This window comes from Plectropomus leopardus, chromosome 10 (assembly GCF_026936395.1).
Source record: "Plectropomus leopardus strain MGB_pleo_1.0 chromosome 10, ASM2693639v1, whole genome shotgun sequence".
Taxonomy (NCBI): domain Eukaryota; kingdom Metazoa; phylum Chordata; class Actinopteri; order Perciformes; family Serranidae; genus Plectropomus; species Plectropomus leopardus.
Genome location: NC_142185.1, coordinates 9,678,064 through 9,694,733, shown reverse-complemented (window position 1 = coordinate 9,694,733; position 16,670 = coordinate 9,678,064). Strand labels below are relative to the sequence as shown.

General features: G+C 38.5%; 1 protein-coding gene across 3 annotated transcripts in view; it reads right to left on the bottom strand.

Annotated features, from left to right (window-relative positions):
• The window catches only part of ube2f (ubiquitin-conjugating enzyme E2F (putative)), a 52,929-nt gene extending 40,914 nt beyond the window's left edge, over positions 1-12,015 (bottom strand). Inside the window, exons 1-5 of one of the 3 annotated variants that reach the window (XM_042494619.2) lie at positions 11,773-12,013; positions 11,050-11,130; positions 8,241-8,427; positions 4,628-4,657; positions 2,203-2,268 (exon numbers count right to left, since the gene is read on the bottom strand). In XM_042494619.2, coding sequence (XP_042350553.1) covers positions 2,203-2,268; positions 4,628-4,657; positions 8,241-8,355 — 211 coding nt within the window. In that variant the 5' untranslated portion in view covers positions 8,356-8,427; positions 11,050-11,130; positions 11,773-12,013. Of the gene's footprint in view, positions 1-2,202; positions 2,269-4,627; positions 4,658-8,240; positions 8,428-11,049; positions 11,131-11,772 lie in introns of all 3 variants that reach the window. The other 2 variants (XM_088083017.1, XM_042494618.2) reach the window with 2 other exon arrangements.
• Between the last annotated feature and the right edge of the window lie 4,655 nt (positions 12,016-16,670).

The following is a 16,670-nucleotide window of genomic DNA, read 5'->3' as shown; positions in this document are numbered from 1 at the left end:
TGAAGACTCAGGCTTTGGTGAATACAGTGTTCGAATAACTGATAGAATATGATAAAATAAAAAGGGCCCAAGTTGTGATAATCATGTTATCATTTTTATTAAATCATTAGAGATTAGCAAATAATAATGCATAATTTTCCCAACACATGTCTGAAAAAATCTGGTGTTTGAATTTTTTTTTATCAGTTTTCTATTGCTTTTTCATTGCGGAATACAAATGCATTTACCATGCTTTGTATTTACAGTGAAAACATTAGTTAAAATAAATCAAATAAATTAGCATTAACACACACACACACACACATATTCAAAAACACATATTCAGGAAAAATTTTACAGTTCAACTATCTCCGTCAACAAGTCACCCTCCCCAGACAGCGGGTTGATTAGTATAGAAACCAGCAAAACAGCACATCAGATTCATTACACAGATTTAAATACGTTTATCATGATATGTTGTCTTGTTTCACTCTCTAAATTACCCGTCCTTCTTTTTCCACATACTCAAACATGAAGCCACATTTCCCTCTCCTTGAAAAGAGAAGGTGACACTGGTCTTGGGGACAGAGAGAAGGTGGATGACAAATACAGAGCAGGCAGCGAGAGGTAAGAGAGCCTCCAGAGAACTGGGTAATCCCACACCAGTGTGCTGGGTTTGTACAATATTCGTCAGGTAGCCAATTTTTCTTGGAACATTGCTGAGTAAGCAGATCGGACTTGGGAGAATATTGACAGTGCTGCAGTGATATCGAAATACAGAACACTGGAGTGCCAATTCAAGGAAATACTTTAAAATACCCTTAGATACCCTTACTAACATTTGCAGGGTCCTACTTGATCATGCATGACATACTCCCACACAACCTGCACAACTGAAACCTGCGTATTGTCTGGAAGGAAGACGAAATGAGAAAGCAGTGGATGCGACTGCAAGACTTCCTTGAGGCTGTGTGGCTCTTTAAAGAAAAGCAGTTTTGCTGAGAACTGCATACTGTCAATGTTATCGTTATTATCACTGATTTTTTCTCTTAGATGCAACCGACCTGCACATATGAGAAATATAAAATTCACTCCCTTGACTAGTTAGTGTCACTTTAGCACACCTGCGATGCAGCCACCCCACACAATAAACTCATATACCTGCCTACATTAGTCTCTTGTTTTACTTCTAAGGCCTGTGTTTTAATGCCTCTGCATCTAGTGGTCATCAAAGAGTTATAAAATCCTGGCACATTACGGAGCATCAGCACCATCAGCTCAAGAGTTAATCACACTGGGAGGCAGTAGGAGGCTGTACCAGCAACAGGTTCAAAATGAGTTTAGTCGACCTCATTGGCAGTCAGTAGCAGAGCTACCTGCCCTGCAACACCCTTCATTTACATTATCCGTCTCTAATAACCCATTACGGTTATTTTTGTGGAAAGGGTTCTTTCTTTTGGGGCGGAGGAGTATTCTGCAGGATGATTTGGCTTCAGGGAAAAAAACACTGGCGGAGAAATACTGATTTGTAACATGAAAGCTTTATTCAGTGTTTTTACTGCTTTTAATCACCTGGTGCATTTGTTTTGGAAGGGATGAGATCTCTGTGGATTATTCGGCTCCCGGTGAAAACCTCTTGAATAAGGATCACTGAAGGAATTCTGGCAAAAAGAAGTTCCAGCTGGTTGCGAACTGCAATTCACTTCAAGACGCCAACAGATCCCCCTAAATCTTACATACTTCACCTTTAATATCTCTATAAAATTTACATGTAGAAGCAGTATAGTTAAATCTCAGTGTCCTGGTCCAGGGTCTCTGCTAGGTTTACCCATTCACCTGAAGAAATTTGGTTGTGTTTGGCTTTTTTACCAGCTGGTATCCTGCATTTTCCAGTGCTTTGATAAGGGATTCATAAATTCACAGCCCTGACTGAATCTCTTGCACTACACCAGCAAATATGATTGTTGTATGCCTTTTATTTCAGAAACTGTATTTGACTGAATCAGACTGAAAATGTGTTTAATTCTAAAACAACACTGGATTCACAGCCCACCAAAAAATAAGCCACAAGCAAAATAAGTATATCAACACTGGCACTGCAAATGTGGAAGTCAGAATGACATAAGCTGTTGACATTTTTTCTGCATCCCACCAACAAAGCAGTAGTGAAATTATTAAAGCAGAAACAGAAAAAGGAGACAGACAGCTGTTTTTTTCTCTTACCAGGAGACACTGCCAGCTGAAAATGATGCAGCTTGTCCTCATCTGGGAAATTGGCTTTGCATGTACCTGAACAACAACAACAGAGATAAAAAAAAATAGTTATTACAGCCAAAGGTTACAGCCAGAAGCAGCTGTATAAAGTTCTGCCATTACTTTTTATTACTTGCCTTTGTGTCAAATAATGGCAGTAACATTGATAATATATTATATTTTTATTAAATCTTTCCTGAGCAACAGTATGTTCATTCTGTCCACACAGGCTACAGGTTTTTTGCCTTAGGACTCCCTGCGGCACCACATTCCCCCCTGGTGTTCAAGGACATGTACTGCACACAAGACAGTCAACACGAAGGAGAATGTTTTTGTTTTTTAACCATGTTCACATGTAAGAAGTTTGAAATCAAACTTAACACCACATCAGCTCTTTTTGTTCTGTGTTATAAACCAGACTTTTGTATTGAGAGACTTCTTAAACAGCTCTTAGTCAGGCAGAGCTGACAATCTGCTGTAGGCTGCATAATACAGCACTCTGGACTCATTTTAGCACATCTGAGAAGTAATGGTCTTCATCAAACTCTTTCAATCACGTCAAATTCATTCAGATTAAACAATTTTGTATATGTACACTCATCCCGTAGGAAAGTGATAAAATCCTTGATCTATTAATGTCATGGGGCTCTCTGTTTAATCAGGGCAAAATAATGTCAAAACATCAGTTTACAAACTCACACAACTAGTGCAGAATAATCCAAGTCTCATTTATTTACATAATACATAATAATAATAACATAATACATTAATCCCTCCATTGCACCTTTGTCATTTTATATATTTAAATTGCTTCTATATTTTTTATCTTATGTTCTATTCTATTTAAATTCACTATTTTTACTCTCTCCTTTATGTTGATTGTTTTGCACCAAAACACCAAGTCACATTACTTGTATATGTCAATGTACTTGGCAATAAAACCAGATTCTGATTCTGAATTTTCTAATTTAGTTGTATGCTCAGGACTTCCCAAACAGACAGCCCTTTATGGTGGGGAACTAAACGGAAAGAGCAACGTATCTGCTAAAGTTTCACTGTTGTTAAACATGGCCCCCTTATCAATTCAACTCATCACTTTTCTCTGTGTTTGGATTCTTCGTTCAGCGGAGGCATGCAAGAAAAACAAAGTCTTCTTGAGGAATTCAAAGTAACATGGGGGTGAGTAACTGACATACAAATGTTAATTTAGAGGGTGACGTATTCCTTTAAGGAATTATTATGTTGTGTTTCTTTCTGCAGTGGAAGGACTGACTATATGTTCATGACTTAAAATGACAAGCCTTTACCTCTCGTAAATGTTTACTAAATTCCAAATAAGAGAAAATTGGTGTATGTCACAAATTCTGTTGTACCTACAACTTAAGAAAAAATCAGTCTGTGAGAGTGTTTCTTCCATGAAGCCAATTGTGTCCTTCATGGTGTTTTTAGAACAAAGGAATCCTGTCTGCCAGTAACAGTAAAGATCCATCATTGTCATACACCAAGTCCAGATCTATGGCATACAGCCAGGTTTCTATGAAGCATAGTGTTGAAGCCTCATGAAAATCAATACTTTCCACACAGGACCATATTTCATCATTGTTTTTGGGAATAATGCACGGGCCAGATAAGTATAATAGTCACCGAGGCTGAAGGTTTCTTTAACAGCGCAGTGTCCCAATTCCGATTCCCTCATTCCAGTGGTGAATGAAGTATTTAGATATTTTACTCAAGTAAAAGCACTAATACCACCCTGTGAAAACATTCTGTAAAAGCCCTGCATTGAAAATTTTAGGGGGCTAAAATACATTGTGCTGTAATCCAAAGCAGTCATTGCTGAGCTTGTAGTGTGGTAGACTCATCTTTTTCTCTGTGTATACTATAGATATGTATCTTATACAGCTTCACTTCGAAAACTCCCAGACTATACCTTTTAAATATTGTTACAAATAACCTACACCAAAAATAACCAAAGTCAAAAATCAAAACAAATAGCTCGTCTCTGGTATTGGTTAGTTTTTCTGCCTCATCTGTAAAAGTGTTCTAATATCCCCAAAATATACTGACAAATATTTGGCAAATCTGGCACTATACATCAAGCAGGCCTTGATGTGTAGTGCCAGATTTGCCTTGATTCCTTGTTTGGAATCATTCCTCCATGTTGTGTTTTTTTCTCGAGTTAGAAAATCTTAGAACTGGGAGGACACTATAAGAATTTATGGTGCATCAAGTCAATTATTCACTGTCAGATGTACTGAATTGGAAAAGATGTGGCTCTGAACAAACACTAATGTAAATACGGGAGGGGAATGCAAAGTGCAGCAATCTCAGAGAGAAAGTGTCTGACTCAACAAGTGAATGAGATCAGTGTGTGTGGAAGTGCAAGCATACTCACTAGGGAGATTGGCTTCAAGTTCTGCAACTTCTGTTAAGAGAAAAACAAAAGAAACAATGAATACAAGAGCAGAGGGTAAAACACAGACACACGCACACGCAAATCCTTACACACTGAGAGCTTAAACTGTCACACTCACACTTTTTCAATGAGTCAGTAAGGAGAGATGCTCTGCGTAAATAATCTCTTATATGCAAGCTGTACATGCAAACAAAACAAGGTGGCACAGAGAAAAAAACAGAATGACTCGATCAAGGAGTAATAAAAAGAGGAAGAGAAAGAGGAAGGCATGAAGAGGAGTAACAGAGACATGCAAAGAGCGGAGGGTTGTTCAGCTGGTGTTGCCTCTGGTTCAAGTCTGGATGGATTTTTAAAATGTCTAAGATTCTCTGTTTTGTTTTCAGATTGCTGGTACCATTTCACTGTTTATGTGTGTCAGCAGATTTAACACCTCTAAACTTTACAAAAAAGGCGAGGGGAGGTGGGTGTTGTTGTTCTGGTGCAAAATGCTAAGAGTTTTCTATTGCCATTTTTGCAAACATGTATTCTTTGAGATGTGCAGTGTAAGAATAAGGTGAAACTGGTGGGGTTTTCTTTCAGTGTGGCAGTCAAAGAGTAGGGTCAGCTATTTAACAGCTCTCACAACGCTTGCAGGGAGTTACTGTTTTTTTCAATAAGACAAACAACTAGCTTTTATCAGAACAAATACTCTTAACCATAGGCCATTTGTGCTAAATGTCAGGAACCCTATGTATTTATGTCAAAAAAACCTGCCTTAAGATCATGCACAATTTCTTTCAGTGGTTCTCAGCTTTGTACCATCAACAGTATTAGCAGCTGCTTCATTATTTGACCGTATACTCCTTACAGTGATGTATGGTTTAGGCAATTCCACAAGCACAGCATTACTTCTTCACATTTATACCCCTTTCCCACCAAAATTAGCACTTGCACATGGGTTTTTCATATACAGGTAAACCCGCTAAAAACAGGAGAATGGCTGCATTGCCAGTGAACACACCGCTGCAGCACCTGAGTCTGCCTTTCTGTCAACTTTTGTGTTTGTGTGTTTGGGTGCAATGTCACGGACAGGCTGGAGAGCCGGTAAACATCAGAAAGCAGCAGGAACAGAGGTCTGTGTAGGTTTTTCAGTGGCTTCTTTAATCTCGGGGCAAACCAACTTGGAATAATATTTTAGCGCTTCTTAGGAGGAGACAGACAGTAAGTTTTGGCGCGTCATTGCATCTCACCAGTTATGGAGCTGAAATTAACGCATTCACCTTAGTGTTGTTTTCCCACTAATGCCAGTCACACCCAGAGGCAATAAAAACCTGTGTCTACTGAGTCTTTTGACCCTCATGTGAATGCCAAAAAAGCCAGATGTTAGTGTGAATTAGCCAGGATTTTGTGCAGTGGGTATGAGGATTAAGCTATTTGCATGGCACTTGAAGTTCTCCAAAGAGTAATGATTAATACAATTTTGTTGTTAAAACAGACAGATTCACATTGATTGTGTTTAACAAGATAACCAAACAATGAAACTTCCATGGCAAGACCAAGAAAGAGAAGCATTAATAACATCTAATCATCAGGGAGCAGGTTTCTTTTTGCTCCAGCAAGTTGGACTATGTTTTACTCAGTGTTTTACAACAAGCAAGCCTGTAATCTTCAGCTTGAGTGTTTTGAAGTGCTGGTCCCAGGCCAGCTCATTTAGCACTTTCCTGCCTCAGATCTTGATTTGACCTCTTAATATTACCCCTGTAAGCATTCAACCAAAAGTCTTAAGTACCTCAAGAAAAAAAAAAGAACTTTCGGGAGGCAACAGCATTCAAAGAGAGAGAAAAGTAAGTCACTCTGATATTCTATTGGAGGGCATTATACTTTAGTGTTTGTAAGACTATCCACTCCCATGTATATAGTAGAACTGTAAATTAGGGCTGCACAATTTATTGAAATATTATTGAAGTATGGCAACAGTGTGAATTAGAATCAATACAAGGGGGTAGGTGATACTGGGGCAAAGGGGTTGTCGTTTTGTGTGTGTGTGTGCGTGTGTGTGTGTGTGTGTGTGTGTGTGTGGGTGGGTGGTTGTGTCCCCTTTTATCATTCTGTGCGTCCACTAAAGTAAGTATATAAGTTCATATAAGTTCATAAGTTCTTATTTGCCTCAGCAGCAGTACAAGGACTTTCAGCCCCAGATTGGATAACTGATCAGTTGATCAAAGTGGAGCTGATCAGATCTATGGATTAGAGAAACAGCTGCTGCAGAGGCAAGTGAAGTTTCACTTCAACCGCTCCGTCTGTTCCCGGATTACGCTCTACGCGCCAGGAGTGAGGTGCAATGGATAACCCAAAGGTGTTTATATATTTCAATAGCGGTCCTAATGAACCGTCCAGCTCCAAAATAGAAAATCAATATGTGGTGGCAGATGCTGTTACCCCGGTGGACTGCCACATATAAATGAATGTGTGGGAAACCCTGGGCCAAGGGCAATATCCAAATCACAGGAGCTGCAATTTTTTGCAAAGGTAAAATGTGTCACAACATACTATTATAAATAAATAAACATAGATGCCCTGACCTACAAATTTTATTCCAAATGTCTGGGGACAAAAGACCCCAGCAAAAATCACATCATTGTAATTTTTTTTTTTTCAGTGAAAATGAAACATAGAAACTACAATACTCACTGAAATCACAATTCATGACACAATCACAATATCTGACAAAATAGTTGCTTTTTTTTATATATATCATGCAGCCCTACTGTAAAATATATTGAATCAGCAGTGGACAAAAAAATGTATGATTCACTTTGAACATTATCATATCATTGTTATTGTAAACCACATGTATGACGCATTACCTTTTCTATGAGATTTCGAGCCCAAAATTGAATGTTTGTAAGACTTTCCAGTCAAACACTGTTTCGAAAAAATTCTATTCAAGTAATTCTTAAACACTGGGATTGATGGCAATAACAGTTAACTCCCTGAAGGCCTCATGACCTTCTAGACAATATCAGTATTACCAACAAAAAAATTCAAGTTCCTGGACAAACCAGGTAACAATAAAACAGTTCCATCAAACTATAACCTAAATTTCATTGGTCATAGTCCGTGGGTAAAATGATGTGTTAAAGGTAAATGTATGGTCTAAAGCAAAGACAGGTGAGAACCCAGAAAGGAGGAAACAAGGTGAGAAATGATGGCGGGACAAAGTGATGAGAATGAAACAACTGTAAACGGAAAGACAAAAGCTGAGAAGGACAAAGAGGAAAGAGGAGGCAGATGTCTTGAAGCTGCATCTCAAGGCAGCTAGAGGTACCTATAAATAAAAACCAAAGATCAAGAGGCAGAAACGTGGACAGCGGGAAAAGGAGGAATGCAGACAGGGAGGTAGAAGAGAGAGCCCAAACATGCATGGAGGATGAGCAGCATGAACGCTTCTACATTCTGTGCTGAAATAAACCAGACAAAAAAGAAAACATAGTCAATAAACAACTGTGTTGGCCTACAGTGTCAGTCCTCAAATATTTATCTGCCTAGTACGTTTTCTGGGATCTGAATTGGAGAAATACATGATGGATGATGTGGATGATGACCTATGTACCTTTGGTAAGGAGGCGGTCCCTGATGGAGACTCTATGGGTGGAGTCGGAGGTTCCGGAGGCACGGCCCGTCTTCCCTCCATCATCCCTCTTCAGCTTACTGGCCAACGTAAGCATGGCTACGCTGCTGTGATCTGCTGCGGTCTGCCCCACGCTGCACTGCTCTGCACTGCACTGCTGCTCAAAAGTCTGACAATCAAACACACCAGAAAGCAAAAATAAGACGATGCAAAGTAGAGAAAAAAATGCACAAAATCTTTATGAAAATCATTTATTATGGTTCCCTCTCACAGTCCAACAACATGCACACAAGGTGAACTGACAACTCTTTATTGCTCGCAGTTGAGAATGTGGATGGGTGTCTTTAAAGGTCAACTCATGCATATTAAGGCTCTCATAGTGAAGACATTAAAAGGACATAGATGGAAAGTGTTTAACGGGAGAGACACAGGGAAATGATGAGGTTTAAGTCTACTCCTCCCTATACTTCCTATAGCAATAATCTAAACAACTATGACACCATTTAATTACGGTGGAATAATGAAGTGCTTGACATCGATTAGAGGAGGAGAGGAGCCAATTGCAATTAGAATTCATGCTGTGGAAAGATGTGCGGGACAACTAATTGTCTAATAATGTAAATGTTATGGTCGTAGATTAGACTACCTGCACGGGAGGTAATTAATAACACAGCCTCTGGAACATTCCTGTCTAAGAGAGCCTATGCTCTTCAGCAGTTAACTGCAGTAAGAGCTGAAGGAGCTGAAGAAATTCTGATCATTCGCTTTTAAAGGAATACTTCACACATAAACTGACCATTTTTAAACCATTAGTCATGCCACATTACCTTTGATTCTTGAAAAAAGACATGCTTTTCTCACATGCCTCAATGGAACATGGCAAACATATTGATTTATTTGTTAATTTTGGATATGTTTAACAACAGAAGTAAAATAAGAACATTTGTTTAAAAGCTCCCATATAACTCGTGCAGTATAATCTTACTGTCTTCACTTATACAGACATGCATTTTCGCCAAAAAAAATTTTAAAAAACCCTTCGTATTGGAGTCTAAAGAGAACAAAGAGAGGCCTTGGTTTCACCTTCAGTTCTGTTTTAAATATTAATGTTTTAGGGAAAATGCCTGTTTGGGAGGTACTGAGCATATCACTGTATATACAAGACTTGGATTATACTGCACAAGTTTTGTGAGTTTGTAAATGGGTGTTTTGATGTATTTTTGCTGCTATGAAAACTTATGCTTGCCCTTTTTGGTGGAGGCATGCAAGAAAAACAAAGTTTTCCTCACAAACTCAATGTAACCCTGCATGACTAATCATTTTAATAATTGGTCAATTTGAGGGTGAAGTACGCCATTAACATTCATGATCACCTTATCTCTGACCTCCACTCATCATCTCAGAAAAGTGATTGTGCAATACAAAGGGGAGCCTACAGAGACAAGCATCACAAATCCTCTGATAGCCAGAACTGCATTGTGTCATTACTAAATGATATTCAACAGACTCACTGTAATAGCGACACAATGGGAAGCCAAAAGAGTAATGCTTCTGCCAACAATCCTATCAGTGCTGCAGCAGGAAGCCATCATCTATGGCATTGTTCAACTCAGAGATGAAAGCATAATTTGCTCTTTGTAAACACGTCTTTCTCTAACTATCAATGCCAGCACCTGCCTGAGTGCGTATTTGACTTTGCTGTGTTTACTTATTTCCTGCAATTTTTTTTTGCATTTATGCATTTGTAAAATAGGCAATAGCTGTAAAGGATTCATGTATTTCATGAGAAGGCTTCAAGAGAAGGCTGCTTAAGTCAAAGATACTGTAGCAAAATATTTGATACATTAATTATCAAATTACTTAAAACTGAATCATTTTAAAAGTTTAAAATTAGAAAGTAATGTTCAGTTTTGCACATATCATTCCTTAATTCCAAGTAGATCATGGTGAGAGACCTGGCTTTAACGGTCCCATATAATGCTCATTTTCACACTCATGCTTTTATTTGGGGATTCTACTAGAACATGTTTTCATGCTTTAATGTTCAAAAACACATTATTTTTCTTAAACCCTTTGCTTGAATGCATTTGTTTTCATCCTCTATCTCTTGGTATCTTTGCACCATCATTGCAGTGGAGGAATGACTATAACAACACTCCAGGCAGTCTCTACATTCATATGGTATTGTTTTGACATCACAGCATCACACTGTGTGCTTTTCTCTGTGGACTGTGGAGCGTTCTGTGCTTTTACAGTATTTTTATGGCACCTATACATGCTTTAAAAGTTAAAAGAAAAAAAAAGTATCTGACATTTTAGACATTTTATAATATCGGACCTTTACATTTAAAAACAAACATTATACAGTATGTCATCTAACGTCACCAAAAACTATTACGCAACTGAAACAAATTTTTAAACTTTAAAAGACATCTGCAATCACCTTGTCTGGTGCAGCAACATCTGTACAGCCTAAAAACCACCTGGACGCTTACAGCATTAATTTCATATAATTCATAAAATTTAATTCAGTCTTGCTGATCCCTGCTGTTGTTTTGAAAATGTTTTGTTATTCCGAGTTTTCTGCTAAAGCCCACTATTACTGTTCTGCAGGTGGTGCAGCAGTCTTTGAACCTCTCTAGGGGAGCACTTCACTGGCATCTCTACATTTCATGAGTCCAGACTGAGCACCGGGTGAGCTCATATGAGGAGCTGCAGTAGCAGAGGGTGAAGGGATCAGGTATCAGCGGGCCCAGAAAATGTGTGTCACTGAATCAGACTCGATGCCCACCTGCCTCAGCTGTCAGTCACTGCACCCTGGTGCTGCTCACTGACACTGGCTACCTGGATGTTAGTCAAACAGCTGCAGGGACTGGGACAGGACCATGCAGAGGAAAACAAAGTTGGCAGAGAAAATTCATGCACACACAGACTGAAACAACTAGCTTGCAAAACATGAACACGATGATGAAAAATCTGATTGTGCAATCACATCCAATCCCTGAGTCTACAACGGACACTTTTTAAATAGCCACCTATAATCCAAATAAGTGGCATGTGGAGTAAGTTCACTTGTTTAGTAAAACAAAGTGTATTCTGTCTTTAATTTCAAAATATTTCCTGAGACGCAAGAGTACTAAATGAGCCTAGCTAACTTAGTATCACACTCAAACACAAGCAAGTACGTATCCCTCAAAAAAAGGCCTCGGGGGGAACTGAAAACATGGTTAACGCTAATGTAAATGCCGTGAAGTTAAAGCTGAAGTTACCACCCGTCCCTGTACTTTTAGCTCGTTAACTAATCGTCATAACAAACCGCTAACACTGCTAACCACAGCTAGCTGGACACTATGTTCAAGCTTAAAACCAGTCACAGCTCAGGCTACTCCTCACACATATGGGCCAGAGCACAAGCAAATGTCACTTGTTTTAGTTCATGAAGACGCACGCGAGTTATTAATGAACTATGCATGCTAGCCAGTGTTAGCTTGTGTGTCATTTCAGCGTTTTTTACCTGCTGTCTCAGAGCTAGCGCTCCGTGCTACAACCATAATCAGCCGCCCTCCTCTGTTCAAGGCGCGGTCTGCGACTCCGACCGGAGCTTATGGGAGGCACGTCCGACTGTAAATAACCTCAAAAGTAATTATTTGGGAGCTCCGAGGGGATATAAACTGATTGGAGAATCAGCTGTCAGAACTTCGCTCCGGTGTCATGGGCAACGGAAGCGCAGCGAATGCCGTTTGCTATTGTTGTCCGTGTAGACACATCGGCAGATAAACAGTTCCGCAGAACAGGAGACGATTCCTTGTAGGTTCAGGTACGAAAATTTGCATATAGTTACTAAACCTGTACTGTACTTGTATAAGTTATTGTCGATTTTTATTATACATCGTGAATATAGTAACTTCTGTTATATATTTCTATTTAGTACACCATTTTACTTAAGTTACGCATAGAAATCCCCAAACTTTAGGGACTCTTCATTATTTTTCAGAGTGGGTTACTGGCGTGTGACTCTGTTTTGTTTTGTTTTTACCCTCCCCAAAGCTGTAATTATTTTTCCTTGAGCCTTTTTGGCTGACTGGTAGAAAATGCATGACCCTCCCTCCATTAGTTGTTAGATTTCAAAATGTACCCTCAGATGTTTGAAGATGAAATCCTCGAGCTGAAAAAATCTTAATTTTCCACTCTATCAGTGCAAACAGCTTATTTTTCGGACAGTATGACATTTAGAATTGCGTGATTTTATGTTGGTGTGTGGGTTTTTTTTCTGACAGAAGCCTTCATTCCACATTATGCGTCGGTGTCAAGCACCATTGGAAATTTGATAATCAAACAATAATCCCAAACTCTGCAAGTTTTCTTTAAAAAGCAGGGAAAATATCTATACAAATACAGCAATTTAACGTTGTAAGCCCCTCCCTAAAGCCAAAATAAAAAACTTTAGTCACCCATCAGTGCTTAAAAAATAATTTGGCATGCCTCTCCCTTGTTGCACCACCCTCTCCCCTCTCTAAACTCTCTAAACTAAAAAAACGAAGCTCTGATGTAATGCCAAGGAAAAAGCTTCCACATGCTGAAATTTCCTTTTTGCCTGTCTTGCATACACACACACACACACACACACACACACACACACACACACACACACACACACACACACACACGCACGCGCCTTGAAAAGAGCTCCATTTGCAAAATGGAAAAGTAAGACTCACAGTTCGACAGAACAGCTCATGCATCTCTTTGGGCAAACCCTGTTCACCCTAAAGTATTTGGACAAAACTGTGATTCACTCGGCCAGTTGTTACATTACCAGGGGCATCGGGGCTGTCACTGTGAACAAGAACATGCTCTTGACTGACCTGCCTGGTCAGATGACATTTTGTAAAAAGAGGAGTCTATTAATCTCGGAGCAGATGATTATATTGTATTTCATCTACATTTGTTTAGACAGGTGTTGGCCAGCAGGCTTTCTGCGATGCTCTTACACTTGCACCCTTACACTGCTTTGCCCCTTGGATAATGTTATGTTCACTCACTCTTCTTCACATGGTGTGCTTTACACATTGCTTTTGTTATTGAATGAATGTCGAGTGAGGACATCTGTATTAGTTTTGGAGAGTGGTATGTTGTAGAGGTGCGATAAACAGAAAGCCAATTATCTTTTTTACTAAGATTTCATCAGCTGAAAAGTGGAAAGACATGATCAACAAATACTGAAAAGTTAAAAAAAAAATCAGCATTAAGTGAGGAGAGGTGTAGCCTTGTGAAGAGGAAGAGATATATAACAAGGATCAAGGACTGTACGCATGGGGGACACTTTTTTGAACATACTGAAGATATCAACAAATGAAGCTTTCCACCCTCTCCTCAAATGACTCAGTAATGACAAACTTCAGAGCGGAAGATTAGGGCTTTCACTTTGAAATTTAATATTTCTGTCACTTCTGGGTCTTCCAGCGCAACAACAGCGAATAGAGAGGGATAACAGAAGTCGTCGTGCTTCTCTACCCAAAGGGGCTAATTAAGTGACGGATGGTGCACCTCAAGGAATTTCAGGCTTCTCTTTATCTTCTTGGACATGCATTTGAAAACTGAAATGTTAAATTAGCTTTTGACTTTGATGTCTGCAGAACAACAGTGAGTTGGAAAATGTTCAAGTCAATAAACATCTGCTATTTGCATGCCTGATGCAGAGATATGAGGATTGATCTACATCTGCTATGCTGACTGCAGTTGTCAACGGTCTCACCTCCTGTCTGTCACTGAGATTCCCTCACTCAGTCTACTACACTAATGGAACAGGTCATGAAAAATGTATGGTCCAATTAATGATTCTAAAACATTATGGAGGATGATAAATGGCATAGTATAAGTATAAATAAATAAATACAGAAATATATAATGCCCAAATAACAGCTAAAATAAACATGGAAGTAAGAAAATGCTTAAATGATTATGTAAATTAATTAATAAATGAATTTATAAATGCTTACAGTAATCTGTAAAAAATAAAGGCTTAAATAAATGCTTAAATAAATATGAAAATTAACTTATAAATGCTTAAAGTAATATGTTAATAAATAAAGCCTTAAATAAGTGCTTAAGTAAATATGGAAATAAACAAACAATTCATAAATGCTAAAATAAATTTATTTTGAAAGAAACGAACAAATTCTTAAATAAATATGGTCGTAAATAAATAAATGAATGGATGGTTAAAAACATAAATAAATAAATACATAAATGAGAGCTCATAAACAGGACATAAATAAATATCTTAAATTCATTTCCATATTTCTGTACACCCACATTCCTGTATTTACATATTTCTGTATGGGGTAGGAGGGCCTAACCCTTTTCTTAAGCAGGATTGGTCAATTTGATTTGGATTGTCAATTCCATTTTTCACTGACAACACGGCTATTGTAATCAGTGTTAAACCACCGGTTACTCTGTATGTACACTGGTCATTTGGCTGTCATATAGATCAGACTGTGACTGTGACTGCAGTGACAGTAGCCCCAGTAGCTGTGTTACACAAGGGGCTTTGCTCTCCCCGCTGGATCACATGAACTGAATGTAAGTGTAATGTCTACTCAGTTTTATAAAAATAAAAAAAAAACTTCTCTGCAGCAACATGACTAATGCACATGTCATAATAATGCAAATCCTGTTTTATGCTGCGCGTTGGCTTTACTTCTGCTGCAGTGTTGCGATAAGCCGTTTGGAAAATCAAGAACAGCCGCACTGAGTTTGGAATAAACTGGAGAAAACGAATAATTCATGTGCAAAAAAAATAACTCTAAAATGAATAAAATGTGGGTTATATTCAGTGCAGCTGTGTATTTGCCAAACCCGGGGTTGTCATATTAGAAAAAGATATACAGCCACTACTTACACATTACAGGACAACTGCTAGATGAGTGGTGCCTAACATCCATTGTCCCTCAGAGTCCCATTATGTAGATGTATATTTCTGTGCTGAGACTCAGAAACAGAGTGTGTAACCTGATAGCAACAGGGCACAAAGAAAAAGTTGGTGGCATAACATTGTCGTATTGTCCTCAGGCATCTGGAAATCTGATGTAATGTGCCATGTATGCAAGTGCCAGGAGTCCCAGGCCCGAAAAAGCATCACCAAATGACTCATGTATTGAATCATGGGATGAATGTCCCCCTTCTCTACCTCTTGTTGCCTCTTGTTATAGAATACAGTACAATCCAAGATGCGACAACAATTTAAAGGTCCCATATTATGCTCATTTTGAGGTTCATGACTGTATTTTTGGTTTCTTCTAGAACATGTTTGCATGATTTAATGTTTAAAAACATGTCTTATTTCTTATACTGTCTACCTGAATATTCTTGTATTCACCCTCTGTCTGAAACACTCCGTTTTAGCGCCTGTCTCCTGATGTAGCCCACTCTGCTGTGATTGGTCCGTGTTAATGGATATCATCTGTGCTTTCCGCATCTGTGTGCTATCATTTCAGCTGGGCAATGACTGTAACATCACTGCAGTTTCTACCATTATAAAATTAAGTTGTGACATCACAACTTCAAAGAAGTCCGTACGGCTCTTTTAAAAGCACATTTTTTTTATAATATTGGCTGTGTGCATTTCTTTGTGGACTGAGCATTTTGGTAATTTAACCGTATTTATATTATATTATAATATTTATCATAATAACTATAATATGAAATATAAAATGCTATAATATTATGGTAAAAAAGACATGGAAATCTGACCTTTTACAATTTTGTTATCTTTAATTAAAAATTAGCATTTTTTGTTTTTGTAAACATTGTACATGATTATAGGCCCACCACAGCTCTGTAATATTGTTAAAGTTGAAATATGTTTTAATCAACATAAATTTCACCTGAAAATGTCCACAGTTTTCAAGTAAGGCTTTTAGTTTTAGCACATTGATCCAGCGAGCAGTGTTATGACAGAGCACTTTGAATGAGGGGATGGGAACATCTGTACAGCAGGCACACCAGACATGCTCACTGTTTGACAGAGGAGCTTGTTTGGTTTGAAGTCGCTCCAACTCACTCTGCTGTATTCGAACACAACAGGAGTGGACTGGAAGCATGAGTCACTATCTCAGCCTGCCATCGTTGACGTAAAGAGGCAGAGTCCTTTTTTTTTCTGTCACAATGAAAAATTATGTAAACTCTTTCAGACACGCAAACACACAGTGAGACACACTTGACCCCTAAAACTATCCTGAGCACGACTTACTTATGTTTAATCAGTAGAATATTCCTCGATTTGAATGTAGGAGGAGGAGGAAGGACGTTTCTCGTGACTCATACAAATGAGTGTGCAAATTAGTAATATTTGTATATTCAAATAGGGGTGCTGAATTTTGTTTTAGAATCCTTTGTGGTGGACATTAA